General features: G+C 53.3%; 1 protein-coding gene across 1 annotated transcript; it reads right to left on the bottom strand.

Moving 5' to 3' along the window:
- Positions 1–1,532: 1,532 nt before the first annotated feature.
- On the bottom strand, positions 1,533–7,069 carry SLC46A1 (solute carrier family 46 member 1). The gene is made up of 5 exons (XM_033172318.1): positions 6,803–7,069; positions 4,574–5,426; positions 3,476–3,559; positions 2,597–2,753; positions 1,533–1,701 (listed from the first exon to the last, which is right to left on the bottom strand). Exons 1-5 carry the CDS (start codon positions 7,067–7,069, stop codon positions 1,620–1,622), a joined length of 1,443 nt encoding a protein of 480 aa, XP_033028209.1. The 3' UTR covers positions 1,533–1,619.
- Between the last annotated feature and the right edge of the window lie 7,882 nt (positions 7,070–14,951).

Genomic DNA, 14,951 nt, shown 5'->3' on the forward strand with positions numbered 1-14,951 from the left:
ACAGGGTATCTATCTATCTATCCATCTATCTATCTATCTATCAATCCATCTATCCTCTTTTTGCTTTCCTGGCTGGACTGCTCTTAGCCGCCGTCCCAGCACCCAGTCTTTCCTGCCCGTGCCAGGCTCATGGCCCTGGAGTGGCGCAGAGTTTGTAGAGCCGGGAGGAAACGTGAGCGGGGTTGGAAGGAAGCGTCAATTACACAGGCGCCCAAGTGAGCCGTTCCCCTGAATTATGGGTGCCTTTCAGTTGGAGGGTTTGCGAGGAGAGGGGGAGGCGGCAGCGCTTGGGTGGGAGACAGGCAACCAAGTGCCCAAGGAAGGTTCCCCCCCCCCCCCGGGCCACCACCCAGTTTTCCCACTCTAAGTCCCTGACTCCCAATAATTGCAGTTTGCACCCCCGCCAGTCAATTTTAAGGACCAGATTCAGGGGTCACTTGGAAGGTGCCTCTATACTGAGCCAGACCGCTGGGTCTGCCTGCACTGACTGGCAGCAGCGGCTCTGCAAGGACATCCTGCATGCAAACGGGCTGGAAATCACAGGAGGGGAGAGGGCGCTTAGGTCCTGCTTTGGGGGGGGGGGAGTCCCACTGGGGCATCTTGTTCGCCACTGTGAGAACAGGATGCTGGACTTGATGGGCCCCTTTGGGCCTGATCCAGCAGCCTCTTCTGATGTTCTTATGGCTTTCCGGAATTGCCAGCTCTTCCCTCTTATCTGTTCTTGGTGCAGAAGGACAGGGGAAGGAGTGGAAAGGCAGCCCCTCCCACGCCAGGCCACCCCAGGCTGAGATGCATCTCCAAGGCCACTCTTGAGGGCCCCAGTTGGCACACCTGAGAGTGCCAACGTGCCGCAAAAGGGCAAAGAGAGGAGCGAGCATCTTATCAGCACACACCTCCAGCTTTATTGCGACATGTCCTTTGATGCACACTCACCAAGGTGGGTCTGGGAGTAAGAATGGGGAAGAAAACTTGAGGAGTGGGAGGGGGCAGCGCCTCCCTTGGCACAGGAGGGCTAACTGCCATCGAGAGACGGGCCACCTCCCCCTTGGCACCCAAGCCCATCCTAGAAGCCGGCTATCTTGGGAAGAACTTGCTGTCTCCGTTTCCTGGAGACGGGAATCCTCCTGCGACAGACTGGGCTGGAAAGAGCAGCAGCTGCCCCACTGGAAAAGGAAAATACTCCCCACTGCTGGGGTGGGCGACGCCCCCAGAACGGGCAAGGAAGAGATTCGTGGGAAAGAAGAGGGGGCTCTCTTTGTGGTCTCCCCTAAAAGCCAATGTGAATGGCACACACAAGGCCACCCCCCCCCTCTCTCTCTCTCACACACACACACACGCACACACACACACACCCCTGGCTAGGATTCCTCCTCCCAGCTCCACAGATCTGAAGAAAGGTTCTAGTCCTCATGACACACCCAATCCAGTAACACAGAAATCAAGGCATGTCTCAGAGGAAAGTTAGTCTCTCTCCCCCCCCCCCCACCCCCAGTTACATTAAAAGGCAAGGAGAGCCAAGAGAAAAAGTCCACCCAGCAAAATGTATTCAAGTCACTGGAGAGCCCCGTGCAGAAATCGGCTCCTGGTTTCTGGAAGGGTGGCAACTCAGGTCCAGCTGGTCATTGTTCCGCCTCCTGCAGCGGACCAGGCACGTCGGCAAAGTGGCTGTAGTCGGGTTTCGAGTCCTGGATTTCAATCCACCTGGCGTAGGGAGGGGGAGAGAGAGAAAAGGGGCAGAGTTAAGGACCTCCGGGGAATGGAGCCGATAGAGCCCAGGGTGTGCAGCAGCTGCGAAAAAGGCGAATGCCATGCCAGGCATCATTAGGAAAATTAAAAGAAAATTAAATTAAAACTGCAGCTCTTATAATGCCATGACACAACTGCATTTGGAATACTGTTTACAGTTCTGGTTGCTCACCTCAAAAAGGACATTGCAGAGTTGGAAAATGTTTCAGGAAAGGGCAACCCAAATGGATCAAGGGGAGTGGAAGAAAAATTGCGGTGTTTGGGACTTTTTAGTTTAAATGGCGACATTACAGGAGTTTATGAAATTCTGCATTCAGGGTGAAAGTGAATAGAAAAGACTGTCCCTCCCTCTCTCATAACACTGGAACTAGTGGAGACCCCGAACCCCCCCCCAGGAGACAGGGATGGCCACCAACTTGGATGGCTTTTAAAGAAGATGAGGCAAACTGGAGGAGAGGGGTCTGGAGGGCTCCTAGCCAGGATGGCTTTGCTCCGCTTCCCTGGTTGGAGGCAGCCAAGCTTCCGAATCCCAGTTGCTGGAAACCGCAGGAGGGGAGAGTTGCTCTTGGGCTCGGATCCTGCTTGTGGGTTTCCCATTGGGGAATCTGGTTGGCCTCCGTGAGAACAGGAGGCTGGACTAGATGGGCAAGCCAGGCTATCCTCATACACTTATACCATTTCTTCCTATATAAATAACAACCAAAGGCTGTCGTCACGCTGCAGTTTGAGTAGCCGCCACTAGGGCTCCCTTTCGCCTGACTCAGCTGCAGCCAGGCTCCTCTTATGGGGTTTGAGGTGACCGTGCGATGCAGGAAATCAGTGTGGTCAAGGTGGAGAGAGGAGGACTTACCCGATGATGGCGGCTGGAACGAGGAGGATGACGGCTCCAAAGAGGAAGGGGAAGCCTTTCATGAAGGAGAGGCTGGCAGGGTAAAGGGAGTTGAAGACCCCCGTGGCCACCAGCGAGCAGAGGCCTTCCACGCAGGCCACGGCAGCAAAGAGAGCCCCTGGAGGGGAGAGCAGAGAGCTGAGGCACGCATGGGACACCCAAGGGGCATGCCCCCAATGCCCCAACCCCAAACGGTGCGTGTTTTCATAAAATCATAGAGATGGAAGGGATCCCCAAAGGTCCTCTAGTCCAACCCCTGCAATGCAGAAACTGCAGCTCAAAGATTCCTGACAGGTGGCCCACCTGACCTCTCCAGTCAAGGAGAGACCATCTTATAAAGGAGTCTGCTCTTCCCAGGGTGCTGGGAACTGTAGTTCTGTGACGTCCAGACCTTCCTAGCTGGGGATCTGAACTTGCTCTTTGTCCTTGGCAACAAACACACAGAGGGAGGTGTCAAATGATTTGGGAGCCTACCCAGGAGAGGGGTTTGGGAGAGAGGTGAGCTCCTCAAGTCTGTTGGGGAAACGACTCCCACCAGCCACCCAAACTACGTCTGAAACTCATGGCGTGCTTCTCCAGTCAATGCACAACCCCTGATTCTTGCAGCTCGTACCAGCACAATTATTTCTGGATTCTGCCATGAGGACTAGGAACTTTTGAGTTTGTTTTTCCTAAGTCTCTAGTCTTTATAGTAGCAATGGGAAGCTTTGGCCTTCCAAATATTACTGAACTACAATTCCCATCAGACCTAGCTGTCGGCCATGTTTGCTGCATGTTTGCCCCAGGGCATTGTGGGTCCGGTGATCTGGCTGTGGGTCACTGAACCCTTGCCCTGCTTACCTTGCTCCTTCTCGTCAACCAGCCTGGATAACTTGGAGCGGATCACAGGCGTGACAGTCATGGAGAGGAAAAGGAGGCCATATCCTGTCGGGGTAAGGATGAGAAATAAAATGAAGAGACCCGCTGAAATGAACTAACATGGCGGACTTTGGTTTGGGGCAATGTTAAGTGTCCTTGGATGTCCAGCAACTGGCATCAAGAGGCACTGACTGTCTCTGACGCTGGACGCTCTCTAGGAATCTAGATACACTGCCTCTGGGTCTGGAGGTTCCACAAGAGCAACATAAGAGCCTGCTGGATCAGGCCCAAGGGTCCTGTTGGTAGGGCAGGAGATGCTTAATCTCAGGGTCATGGGTTCGCGTCCCACTCTGGGCCAAAAGATTCCTGCATTGCAGGGAGCTACCGGTAGATGATCCTTGCATTCCCTCCAAACTCTACAATTCTGCGATTCTAGCATGGCATCCTGTGCCAACCAGATACCCCAAAGGGAAAGCCACTGTTGCACTCGGGTCCTGATTGTGATCTCCTCGCTTGCGCTTCCCTCCCACGGCCACCGGGGCTCATAGAATCTTATAATCTCCCGAGGTGGAGGCACACCCAGGGGTCATCTAGTCCCACCCCCTGCAGTGCAGGAATTCAGAGGCATGCTGCCTCCCGACACTGAGGGCACGTAGCACAGAACGAAATAGATCAGGCCAGTGGCCCCTCTAGCCCAACACCCTGTCCCCACAGTGGTCAACCATATGCCCCCACAAGCAGGACCCGAGGGCAACAGTTCTTCAGTTCTGCACCGCCTTGTATTCAGGGGTAGACTGCCCCTGAGCACTGAGGTTCTGCTCCCACAGTAGGCCTCCATGCGGAGAGCCCGGCAGAAGGATCAGGCCAGGGACACATCTGGTCCAGCATCCTATTCTACACAGATGCTTGGGGGATAGTGGACTCCCATTCCCAGGAGGTTTTTAAGCAAAGGCTGGGTGTCCATCTGCCAGGGACTCTTTAGCTGCGATCCCTGCACGGCCGGGGGGTTGGGCTAGATGACCGCCGGGTGTCCCTTCCGACTCTCCAACCCTCAAGCAACGTCTCCTCTCCTAGGAGCACCTGTGAACATCAGGGGCGTGGTGCTCGCCAGTGCGATCGTCCCCAGGCCCAGGACGTTGGACAGCAAGCCGGCTTCGGCCACCCAGCCGTCCTCGAGGCAGTTCTGCAGCAGGCGCAGCCCCAACAAGCTGGCCAGGTAGGCCAGGTAGTGAGCGGCCGAGCCGTAGCCGATCAGCTCCGAGCCCCAGCAGAGCGGGGTGCTCAGCTCGTACAGCACCAGCAGGTCCGAGGCCCCGAAATGCACGGCGACCACCAGGAAGAAGGCAAGGGAGTAAAGGAGCAGCTTCTGCCACTGCCAGCCCCGGGCGCCGGGCGCATAGAGGTGGAGGACGGAGGCGTAATGTCGAAGGGTGAGGAGCCTCACGGGCTGCCGGGGCGCCACAGACTCCCGCAGGCAGACGGCTGCATAGAGAGCGGCGGCGAGGCTAGCAGAGAGTGCCAGCCAGAAGGGAGCCACGTAGCCTTGGGCATGGAGCCACTGCCCGCCCAGGATGCTGGCGCCCATCCCCGCCAGGCCCAGGCAGGCCTCCAGGACGGCCACACGGAAAGTGCGCCCTCGCCGGTCACTGACGTCGGCTGCGTAGGCAAAGGAGGCGGCCAAGATGAGGTTGTAGTCGCCCGAGAGGCCGGCCAGGATGCGCCCCAGCAGGAGCCAGGCCACGGGGAGCCGGAGGGACATCACCGCCAGGAAGATGGCCGCCTGCAGAGCCATGCCCAGCGAGGGGAGGACGAGGGCCGGGCGGCGCCCCGCAGAGTCGCTCCAGGGGCCGAGCAGCGTGACGGAGAAGAGGCCCACGAGGAAGCCGGCCAGGTTGAGGTAGAGGTTCCAGTGGGCCACCAGGGTCTCCAGCTCCTGAGAGAGAGGGGGGGGGGAAGGCAGAGGGCTGTGAGGCAGGAGGAGGGCTGGACTACTGCAAGGCGCTCTTCACAGGGCTGCCCTTGGGCTTGGCTTGGAAGCTACAGCAGCCAGATTTATGGTGGGAGCTGCTGGCCAAGAACAAGGGATGCCCTTGTGAAGGAGCTGCGCCGGCTGCCCACCTGCTGCTGAGCTGCATTCGAGGGTCTTGCGTTAATCAACAAAGCCCCGAGTGACTTGGGTCTCAATTCCTGAACCCTTCTATCCCAGCTTGCTCACTGAGATCACCTGTGGTGCGGCTCACTTGACAACAACGAGAAACCAAGCCTCTAGGGTCATGGATCCAGTCCTGTGGAACTCCCTGCCACTGGAGATGCAGCGGGAACCACTAAAAACTTTTCTATTCTGCCTGGTCTAGGCAGGCCACGAAGAATACAAGGGTTGGCTGATGTTTGCTTCTAACTGTTTGTTTGCTTTTAACTCAGTTTCAAATTTTTATGATTTTATTGTACAGTTTTATGTTTTTACATTGTTGCAAACCGCTGTGATACGTTTTTATGACACAGCAGCATATAAATACGTATTACAAATAAATAACTTAGAACTGGGAATGTCCCCTGCCTGAAACCCTGCAGAGCTGCTGCCAGTCAGTGTAGGCAATACTGAGTTGGGAGTCCAGAGGGTCTGACTTGGTATATACCGGTATGTTTGCAATCTCTTAGGTACGCCATAAAGGCCAATGCAGTGGTGCTGCTGCTGCTGCTGCTGTTTTTCATTCATAGATCTCAGGTCGGATCACAGCATTAAAATCCAAGATAAAAACACGAAGTACATAATAAAAGCAAGAACAGAAAAAGCCACAAACCAATAACCCCCTGCTATCTTTTATACACACAAACATTCTTCTTCGTTTTCTTTTAAATACGGTATGTGGTTTCAATTCAATTCATATTTAAAAACTTTTTAATGACGACCTTTCCTATGTTTCCAGCTTTTTCCTATCTTATCAGTGTTTCTGCTTTTGTTTTCATCCGTAAGCCACCTGGAGTCCCAAGTACCTGGGGCAAAAGGTGGGAGATAAATAAATGCAGCAACAACAGGTCCCCCAGCCTGAAACTGAGAAGAGAACTGCTGCCAGTCTGTGCATGCAGTACTGATCCTGATGGAGCAAGAACGTGACTGGATCTAATGCACCTTCCCGGCTGCAGAGCGCCTGCCTGTCTGGTGAGCTTCCACGTTCAGGCGCAGTCTACCCCAGCTCCCGAGAAGAGGCTGCCCGTTGCCGCCGGGCACCCTAACGGGGTCGCTGGCCCTAAAGGCGCCCAGAGAGCCCCCCCCCCCGGGCCCGGCCTGCGCCTGGAAGGGCGACGCACCTCCTCCTGCTTCGCGGAGCCGCTCCCGTTGGCGCATCCTCCTCCGGCTGCTCCTTCCTGCCGGGCGGCGCTGCCGTTCCCGGGGCCGAGGCGCTCCCACAGGTACTGGGTGCAGAGGGGGCCCTGCAAGCCCATGGCCAGCGTGGCCAGCAGCAGCACCGGCTCCACGGCCCGCGGGCGCGCGCACCCGGCCCGGCGCGCCCCCTCCTCCGTCTCCGCCTCGTCCCCGGGCGGCTCCGCCGGGGGTCCCGCCGCCTGCTCGGCCATGTCGGCGGCGGCGGCGGTAGCAGCGACCAAGGGGCGGAGCGGCCACCAGCTCCGCCCGGCCCGACGCGACGGCGATGGGCGGGCCATGGCCAGCTCGGCAGGAGGGAAGGAGGCGGCCGGGGCGCGGACGCGGAGGAAGGCGCTGCTGCCGCCGCCGGAGAAGGAAGCGCGGCTCTGGCGGACCTGCCGTGACGTCACGGCAAGACGACGGCGTTCATTTAGAGCGATTACTGGACATTTCATGGAGGTGGGCCAGTAGATGCCCTGCTGGATCAGGCCCCAGGGGGCCCCTCTAGTGCAGCCTCCTGTTCTCACAGTGGCCAATGGGAAACGCTGCGAGCAGGATCCGAGCAAGAGCCCTCTCCTCTGATGCGCTTTCCAGTGCCTGCTCTTCAGAAGGGTTAGTGCTGGTGGAGGCTGAGCATAGAAATAAGTGCCAACAGGCAGCCCTTGAATACCAAGATCAACATCCCAAAATGGTTTTCGACCTTCTAGGGGGACAGTGGTTTTCACAGCTGGACAGCTTCAAGAAAAACGCAGAGAGCAAAACCAACCCTTGATAAGGGAAAAAAATCCTGGGGTGCGGATTTACTCAACTGCCCAGCTCGTTGGGGTGCAACTGTTATAAAAATTAGGTTCAACCCCAGAAGGGAGTCCACGAACCCGGGGGAGAGCCTTAATAGGGCTCCCCTCCTCTCAAGAGCACTTATGAATAAAATAGAGATGATACAGAATCTCCCAAAGCAAGGCGATAGCCCTTTATTAGAAACTGCTGCAGCAGGGTGTTTGCAAGCAAAGACCACGAACAAAGGTCCGCAAGCTCCTATATAGACTTTTTGAAATCCCCCCCTCCAGCTCAAGACCACCCCTCCATACATTAGAATTACATCACAAATTGGGAGGGTCTGGTGGCAACTTGGACGCTGCCCCCATGCCTCTTGCCCTCCACAAAAAAAACCATCAAGTGAAACAAAAGATATTTACATTTCCCTATATCCCAGCCAAACTGCGAGAGGCAGTGAAGGATAGGTGTGCCTGGCGTACTCTGGTCCATGGGGTCACGAAGAGTCGGACACGACTGAACGACTGAACAACAACAACATATCCCAGCCAAGTTAATCACACCCTTTTGTCTGACACTCAGGTATCAGGATGCCAGAGATTATCACTCAGGCAGAGGGCTGCTGAGTAGCTGGAGGGGCAACCCCCCCCCCTTTGTTCCTGAGACAAAAAAATACTTGGCCAGTTGGGAGTCAGGCCTGTCTTCCTGTGCTGGTTTTCAGACATGTTGCCTTATTTGTTTTGGTACATTAATTACAATTATTATATATAAATAAAAGACCTTAAAATTCTTATAACACAACTTCCGTGGGTCTCTCTGGGTCAGCAAAAGAAGGAGTCTCCTCCAGCCAAGTTAAAGAAGCACATAGTGGTCAGTAGACCTGATCTTTATTTGTTGCAAGCAACACACAAACAACCCCCGAGCGTGGGGTTGCGTGAACTTCTAAGACCTCTCCTCATTTCCCATAATACATTTTCCAACAGCATCATGGATGCATCACAAATATGTCACAAAGTCGGAGTGTTTGGCATGTAGAAACATGAGCCCATCACCCACCCCTGTCAATCACCGCAGTTCTTCCCAACACCTTTTAACCACCTTCTTCCCCAAAGAACAATAAAAGTGTTCACACAACCCCCTGGCTGCGCGGCTTTCCTGCGCTTCTCCTTTGAACGTATCAGGATTGAATCAACCATCCCGATGGATTTCTTGCTTTAAAATCAGGTGTGAGAAGGCGCCTCCTTGTGGCTTTGGGCCTGTTCTTTGCCCTCTGAGGAGATGCGGATGTGCTGGGGACAGAGCCCTGTGGTCGTGCCCTCCTTTTGTTCCTCGGGGCTGTGAACCCAGCCGAGGCTGCAAGCAGGGCCAGAGTGCAGAGAGCCCCTCCCCTGCCTCTGCCAGTGAACCCGACCAGGCGTTTATGACCCGTAATTGCAGGTTGCAGGGTGCGACTTTTGCCAGGGACTCTATGTGCTCTTCTCGGCGCTTCCGAAGAGACGGGAGCAGGACAGGAGGTTGAGAAACAGGGAAGCAGCTGTTCCTCTCTCTCGGGACAGCTAAGGGTTAAAAGGGGTCAGGGCAGCAGATCCGTCTGTGGAAAATAAGGCTCTGTTCTCCGAGCCGGTAAATGCTAGGAATCTCAAGTGGAGAGAGTTTCTGCTGTTGGGCTCAGGTTGTGGGCATCTGGTTTGGTTTGATCCACTCGCAGGGCTCTCCATATGGAGGTTTACGGCATAGCTGTCAGGTCTCCCTTTTTTGCGGGAAACTCCCTTCTTCCAAGCCGTTTCCCGCAGCTATCCCTTATTGTTGATATCCCTTAAATTTCCCTTATTTCCGGGAAGGAGAGTTGGAGTCCGGGGACTCCTTGGGTCCCTGCCTTTCTCAGCCCTGCCTGCCTGCCTACCTCACAGGACTGTTGTGGGGATTAAATGAGGACTAGGACCAGGGAGCTCCTTGGAGAAAAAGGTGGAATATAAATACCTAATAACAAACAGACAGACAGACAGATATATAAAGAAGAAGATAAAATAGACGAATGTTTCTTGGCAACAGGTGCTCAGATTAAGCATTGCTGCCCCTCACTGGAGGCAGAGCAGAGCCAACCCGGCCAGAAGCCATCAGTGGTCCTCTCCTCCCGCATGAATTTGCCTAATCCTTTTCTAAAGCCATCCAAGTTGGTGGCCATCGCTGCTCCCTGTGGCAGGGAGTTCCAGAGGTTAACCGTGTGCTGCGTGAATAAGTGCTTTCTTTTCTCTGCCCTGATTTGTCTTTCCTGGGAGCTCTTTCCTGATGTAAATTAATTTGTAGCCTGGGGGGGATTACCGCGGCTTGGACTGTCCCTGAGAACCGTAGACTGTCCCCAGGACAGGTGAGGGTGTGCTGATCCCTTATTTTCATATCCGAAACTTAACAGCTATGGTTTACGGTGGCAGCAGAACCTCCACACCCAGGGACAGTCTATCTCTGAATGCCAGTTGCTGGGAATCACAAGTAGGGAGAGTTGCTGCTGTTGTGCTCAGGTCCTCCTTGCTTGCGGGCTTCCCACTGGCCTGTGGCATCACTCCTGTCCAGCCTCCGGTTGTCAATGGGCCCATTTGGCCTTTGGCCTGATGCAGCCGGGCTCTTCTTCCGGAGGAGGCAGAACCTCCATGCCCATGGGCAGTCTACCTGTGAATGCCAGATGACAGGGAACACTTGCTGCTGTTGTGCTCAGGCCTTGCTTGTGGCCTTCTTCCCTCTGGTGAGTCACAGGGAGAATGTTGAGTGTTGGGTTAGACCCGTTGTCCTTATCCAGGTGCAGCCATGTGTTCTTCTGGAATTCTTAGAGCCCACCTAGAGCCCACCTAGTCCAGCATCCTGTCCTCACAGTGGCCAAGCAAGTTGTAGGGGAAATCAGCAAGCAGGATCTGAGCACGAGAGCATCGTTCTCCCCAGTGGCCTCCCCCCCAGTTTCCAGCAACTGGCATTCAGAAGCATCACTGCCTCTACCCGTGGAGCAGAGCACAGCCATTGTGGCTAGTTGCTCTCAGTTGCCCTCTCCTCCTCTGTGAATGAGCCCTCAGTTGCCCTCTCCTCCTCTGTGAATGAGTCCAAGCCTCTTTTTCAAGCCTTCTCAGTGGTGGCACCCGCCCTGTGGAACGCCCTCCCATCAGATGTCAAGGAAATAAACAGCTGCCTGACTTGTAGAAGACATCTGAAGGCAGCCCTGTTTAGGGAAATTTGTAATGTTTGATGTTTTACTGTGCTTTTGGTATTCTGTTGGGAGCCACCCAGAGTGGCTGGGTAAACCCAGCCAGATGGGCGGGGTATTAATTAATATTAATATTAATATTAATATTCAGGTCGGTGACCATCACTGCCTCCTGTGGCAGGGAGTTTCACAGTTTAACTCTGTACTGCATAGTTGGGCACTTAGATCTGGAGAGCCTCTGGTGATCTTGATGAAACACAGGGAATGGCCCTGCTGGACCTTCCAGATGTTCTTGGACTGCATCTCTATTGTCCCTGACCATTGGCCATGCTGGCCACTGAGGAAGATTGGAGCTGGGGCCCAGAAACATCCGTGAGGCCACAGGGGTGTGCTGAGACAAGACATTTCTGGTGACCAGGGAGCTTCTTCACCTGGTAAGACAAGTCAGAAGTGCAAGATGATAAGGCCCAAGGCCAATCCAGTTGCAGGTAGTTCCAAGGGTGGAACGGGTGATACAGAGGTATACTGTGTGTATGATGTCTGTTATGGTTGTTGCAGTTACACTGATGACTGCAGCACAGTGCATGAATCGGGGGAGGTTGTTGGAGATTCATTCCCCGTGTGCAGTCATGGGTTGATTGTCAATCACATGACTGGGTATGTGTTTTGATTCCACAGGAATAGGATGTGACAAAGACAGGATGTTTGTCTTACTGTGTTCCCTGAAGTGGGACTATTGTCCATTGTTCTTTCTCTTTGCTGTCTGATGCTAGAGAGAGAGGGAGCCATGTTGAAGTGCTCTGTGTGTATTTATATGTAAATAAAGTAGATTAGCCAAGATGCTGAGTTGCTGAGTTCTGTTATGCAACTGCGCAAAGCTCTGTGGATCCCTAAGTGTGCTGATGTCTTCTGGCATCATTCGCTGTGATGTTCGGGCTGAGGAATGCTTTTGAAGCTCCCGAGCGATCACCCAGGAGGGAGGGAACATGCCAGTCGGTCATGTGTCTCTGCAAAGGTTCTACTCATGTGTAGGACATCCTGACAGAGATCACCTTACTCCACAACGAGATCTACGAGATCGCCTTACCCCACAAACATCCACTTGGCCACTTTGATCAGTCAGTGGCTAGCAAGGTGGGGGGGTGTTGAGAGCAGTACGCCCCCTGTTCCAGCCTAGAGGGGGGGTTGACACTCAGCACCACCACCACCCCACGACTCCCAAAGCCGCCGCCCAGCACCACTTCCATGCGGCGGCTGATGGCGTGGCAACTCTCTGCTTGCGCACTGCAGCCTTGCGAGTTGCTGTGTGAGCAGCCGCTGCACGGACGCAGCCGGTCCGTGAGGCGGCTGCTTGCTCCCGGCAGCCCGGATGGACTGTGCTCCGTAACATGTGCGTGCGTGATGATGCACACGCGCTACAGAGCGGCACCCCACCCCCCGGGGGTGCCCCCGCATTTGCCGCACCGGGCAGCAAAGCGGCTCCATACGCCACTGTGATCAGTGCAATCGGCTCTACTGCAAATGATTCCTGCTCTACATTTGCAAAAGCAGCTCCTGCCCCTTGGAACTCCCTGCTGTTGAATGGTTACAGTTTAAGGTTCATTACTGTTCCACAGAAATGTGTATCTCTTTAAAAGAAAGAAGGAAATGAAATGTCCTAGTTTTGCAATACAGCAGGTGATGTTAAGTTTGTATTGATTTAAGGCTGTTATGTACTGAGTTGAATAGGATCCAAAATGCAGCAGTCTGATTGGTCCCAGAACAATAGGATTGAGATTGCAGCAGTCTGATTGGTCCGCAGGAGCCACCCAATCCAACTCCAGATGGAAGTGAATCTGCACTCCAATTGGCATACAGGAGTATCCCGGAATTAGCCAATCACGTGGGGCCCATTGTGTAAATAGTGTATATAAAGCAAACGTTTTGGGGGAACTGCATTCCTCACTACTATGAGCTGAGTAAAGAGCATGAAATTCACACTTGACTCCGAGTATATTTCACTGGCGTATCAGCAATCGGATCCAGTATACAAGGAGGTCTGCGTACCTCTCTCAGTACCCTGGGTGGTGGGTCACTGGATGGGTCATGTTTCTGTAACGTTCTTGTAGTTAATGTAACTTCTGTTATTTTTCTTTAATTAAAACAACTCCTAATTATACTTTGCAGTCTCCTCAGAATGCCTTTTGTTGCACAGTTACTCAGTTTAAATACGCCAACACCTGCCTATTGCAGTGTTTTTCAACCTTTTTTGGGCAAAGGCACACTTGTTTCATGAAAAAAATCACGAGGCACACCACCATTAGAAAATGTTAAAAAATTTAACTCTGTGCCTATATTGACTATATATAAAGTACTTCTCTTGAATTTTTCCATTTTTCCCACGGCACACCAGGCAACATCTCGCGGCGCACTAGTGTGCCGCGGAACAGTGGTTGAAAAACACTGGCCTATTGATATCAAGCAGAGGCCTTCCCTGCATTCTTTTCAGCACTTGCTAAAAACATTCTTGCTTAGACGAGCCTGTCCGGCCACTTAGAAGGCCACTGTGAGTTTCGCTCTTAGTATTTTAATTTTTCTGGTGTTTTAGGTGCTTAACTCTGATTCAGCTCATGTTATTGGTTTATATAGGGCTTTTTACCAGTATCTGTAATGTGTGTCTTTTTGATGCAATGGCCTGTAGGCTACGCAGATAAAGTTTGTTGTTGTTGTTTCTGGTGTTTTAAAGTATTGCTGTGGTTTCTCCTTGGTTTTGTTGTTTTATCTTCTCGTAAATCGCTTCGACGACTTTAATAAACAAAACAAAACACAAGCGGCATATAGGTTTTACGAAAGAAAGAAATACTCTCGGGCGGGGACTTTGCTCCTTGTGCCTGCTCCCAGCTGCAAAAGATAAATGATCCCCTTTCAAGGTTTGACGTCCCTCCGCCCCTTCTCCTTATTATTCCCAGAAGTAATTTACGAGGCTGATTTATGACGAGGCTTCTTGGCTCCTGGTGAAGGGGCAGAGCAACGCTCTTGCGACTGGCATTGTCCTTCCACGGAGAGCGCAATGTTCTCCTTGGCGGAGGGGAACAGGACTGCGATAATTGCTATAGCAGCAGAAAAAGGCTTCCTCCTAAGCCGCTCTGAAGGCGCAGAGTTCATTTGGAGGAAATGAAAAGCATCATAACCACCCCATTACCGGCTAGGATGGGCTGGAGACGGATGTTTGTGCTTTTGACGCCCTGAAGAGTGGAGGGCGCTAGCTCTGGGATCCTTTGCACAATGACTGGCCTTGTGCACACCCCATGTGGCGAGCCAATGTGGGGCAACGGCTCTGGGGCTGAGCCTTTCCTTTGCAGGTCAAAGGTCCCAGGTTCCTTCCCTGGCTGGCAGCATCTCTGGCGACAAAAGGTGCTGGAAAGGAGAAAACATAAGGAGATTGTCCTGCATTGTTAAAACCGTGTTCCTGGAAGACAATCTTACTCGGCTATGTTGTTGTTGTTGTTCAGTCGTTCAGTCGTGTCTGCCTCTTCGTGACCCCATGGACCAGAGCACGCCAGGCACGCCTATCCTTCACTGCCTCTCGCAGTTTGGCCAAACTCATGCTAGTCTCTTCAAGAACACTGTCCAACCATCTCATCCTCTGTCGTCCCCTTCTCCTTGTGCCCTCCATCTTTCCCAACATCAGGGTCTTTTCTAGGGAGTCTTCTCTTCTCATGAGGTGGCCCAAGTACTGGAGCCTCAACTTCAGGATCTGTCCTTCTAGTGAGCACTCAGGGCTGATTTCTTTGAGAATCTATAGGTTTGATCTTCTTGCAGTCCATGGGACTCTCAAGAGTCTCCTCCAGCACCAGAATTCAAAAGCATCAATTCTTCGGCGACCAGCCTTCTTTATGGTCCAGCTCTCACTTCCGTACATTACTACTGGGAAAACCGAAAACTCAGCTATGAGGGATCGCCAAAGAGGAAGAAGGTGTCCCTTCCTACTCTATGATTCCATAAGGTTCAATAAGAGCATAAGCAGCGTCTGCTGGGTTAGGACAAAGGGGCCCATGAAGCCCTGCCTCCTGTTCTCACAGTGGCTGACTCAATGCTGATTTTGGAAGCCCGCAAGCCCAAGAACATAGGGAGGACCTGCTGGATGAGGC

Source organism: Lacerta agilis, chromosome 15 (assembly GCF_009819535.1).
Source record: "Lacerta agilis isolate rLacAgi1 chromosome 15, rLacAgi1.pri, whole genome shotgun sequence".
In the NCBI taxonomy this organism is placed as follows: Eukaryota; Metazoa; Chordata; class Lepidosauria; order Squamata; family Lacertidae; genus Lacerta; species Lacerta agilis.

Coding starts and splice junctions, on each gene's coding strand:
- SLC46A1 (XM_033172318.1), bottom strand. CDS start 7,069: ATGGCCGAGCAGGCGGCGGGACCCCCGGCGGAGCCGCCCGGGGACGAG. Junction 5,427..6,802: donor GCTCCGCGAAGCAGGAGGAG/GTGCGTCGCCCT, acceptor CCTCTCTCTCAG/GAGCTGGAGACCCTGGTGGC. Junction 3,560..4,573: donor CACGCCCCTGATGTTCACAG/GTGCTCCTAGGA, acceptor TTACCCCGACAG/GATATGGCCTCCTTTTCCTC.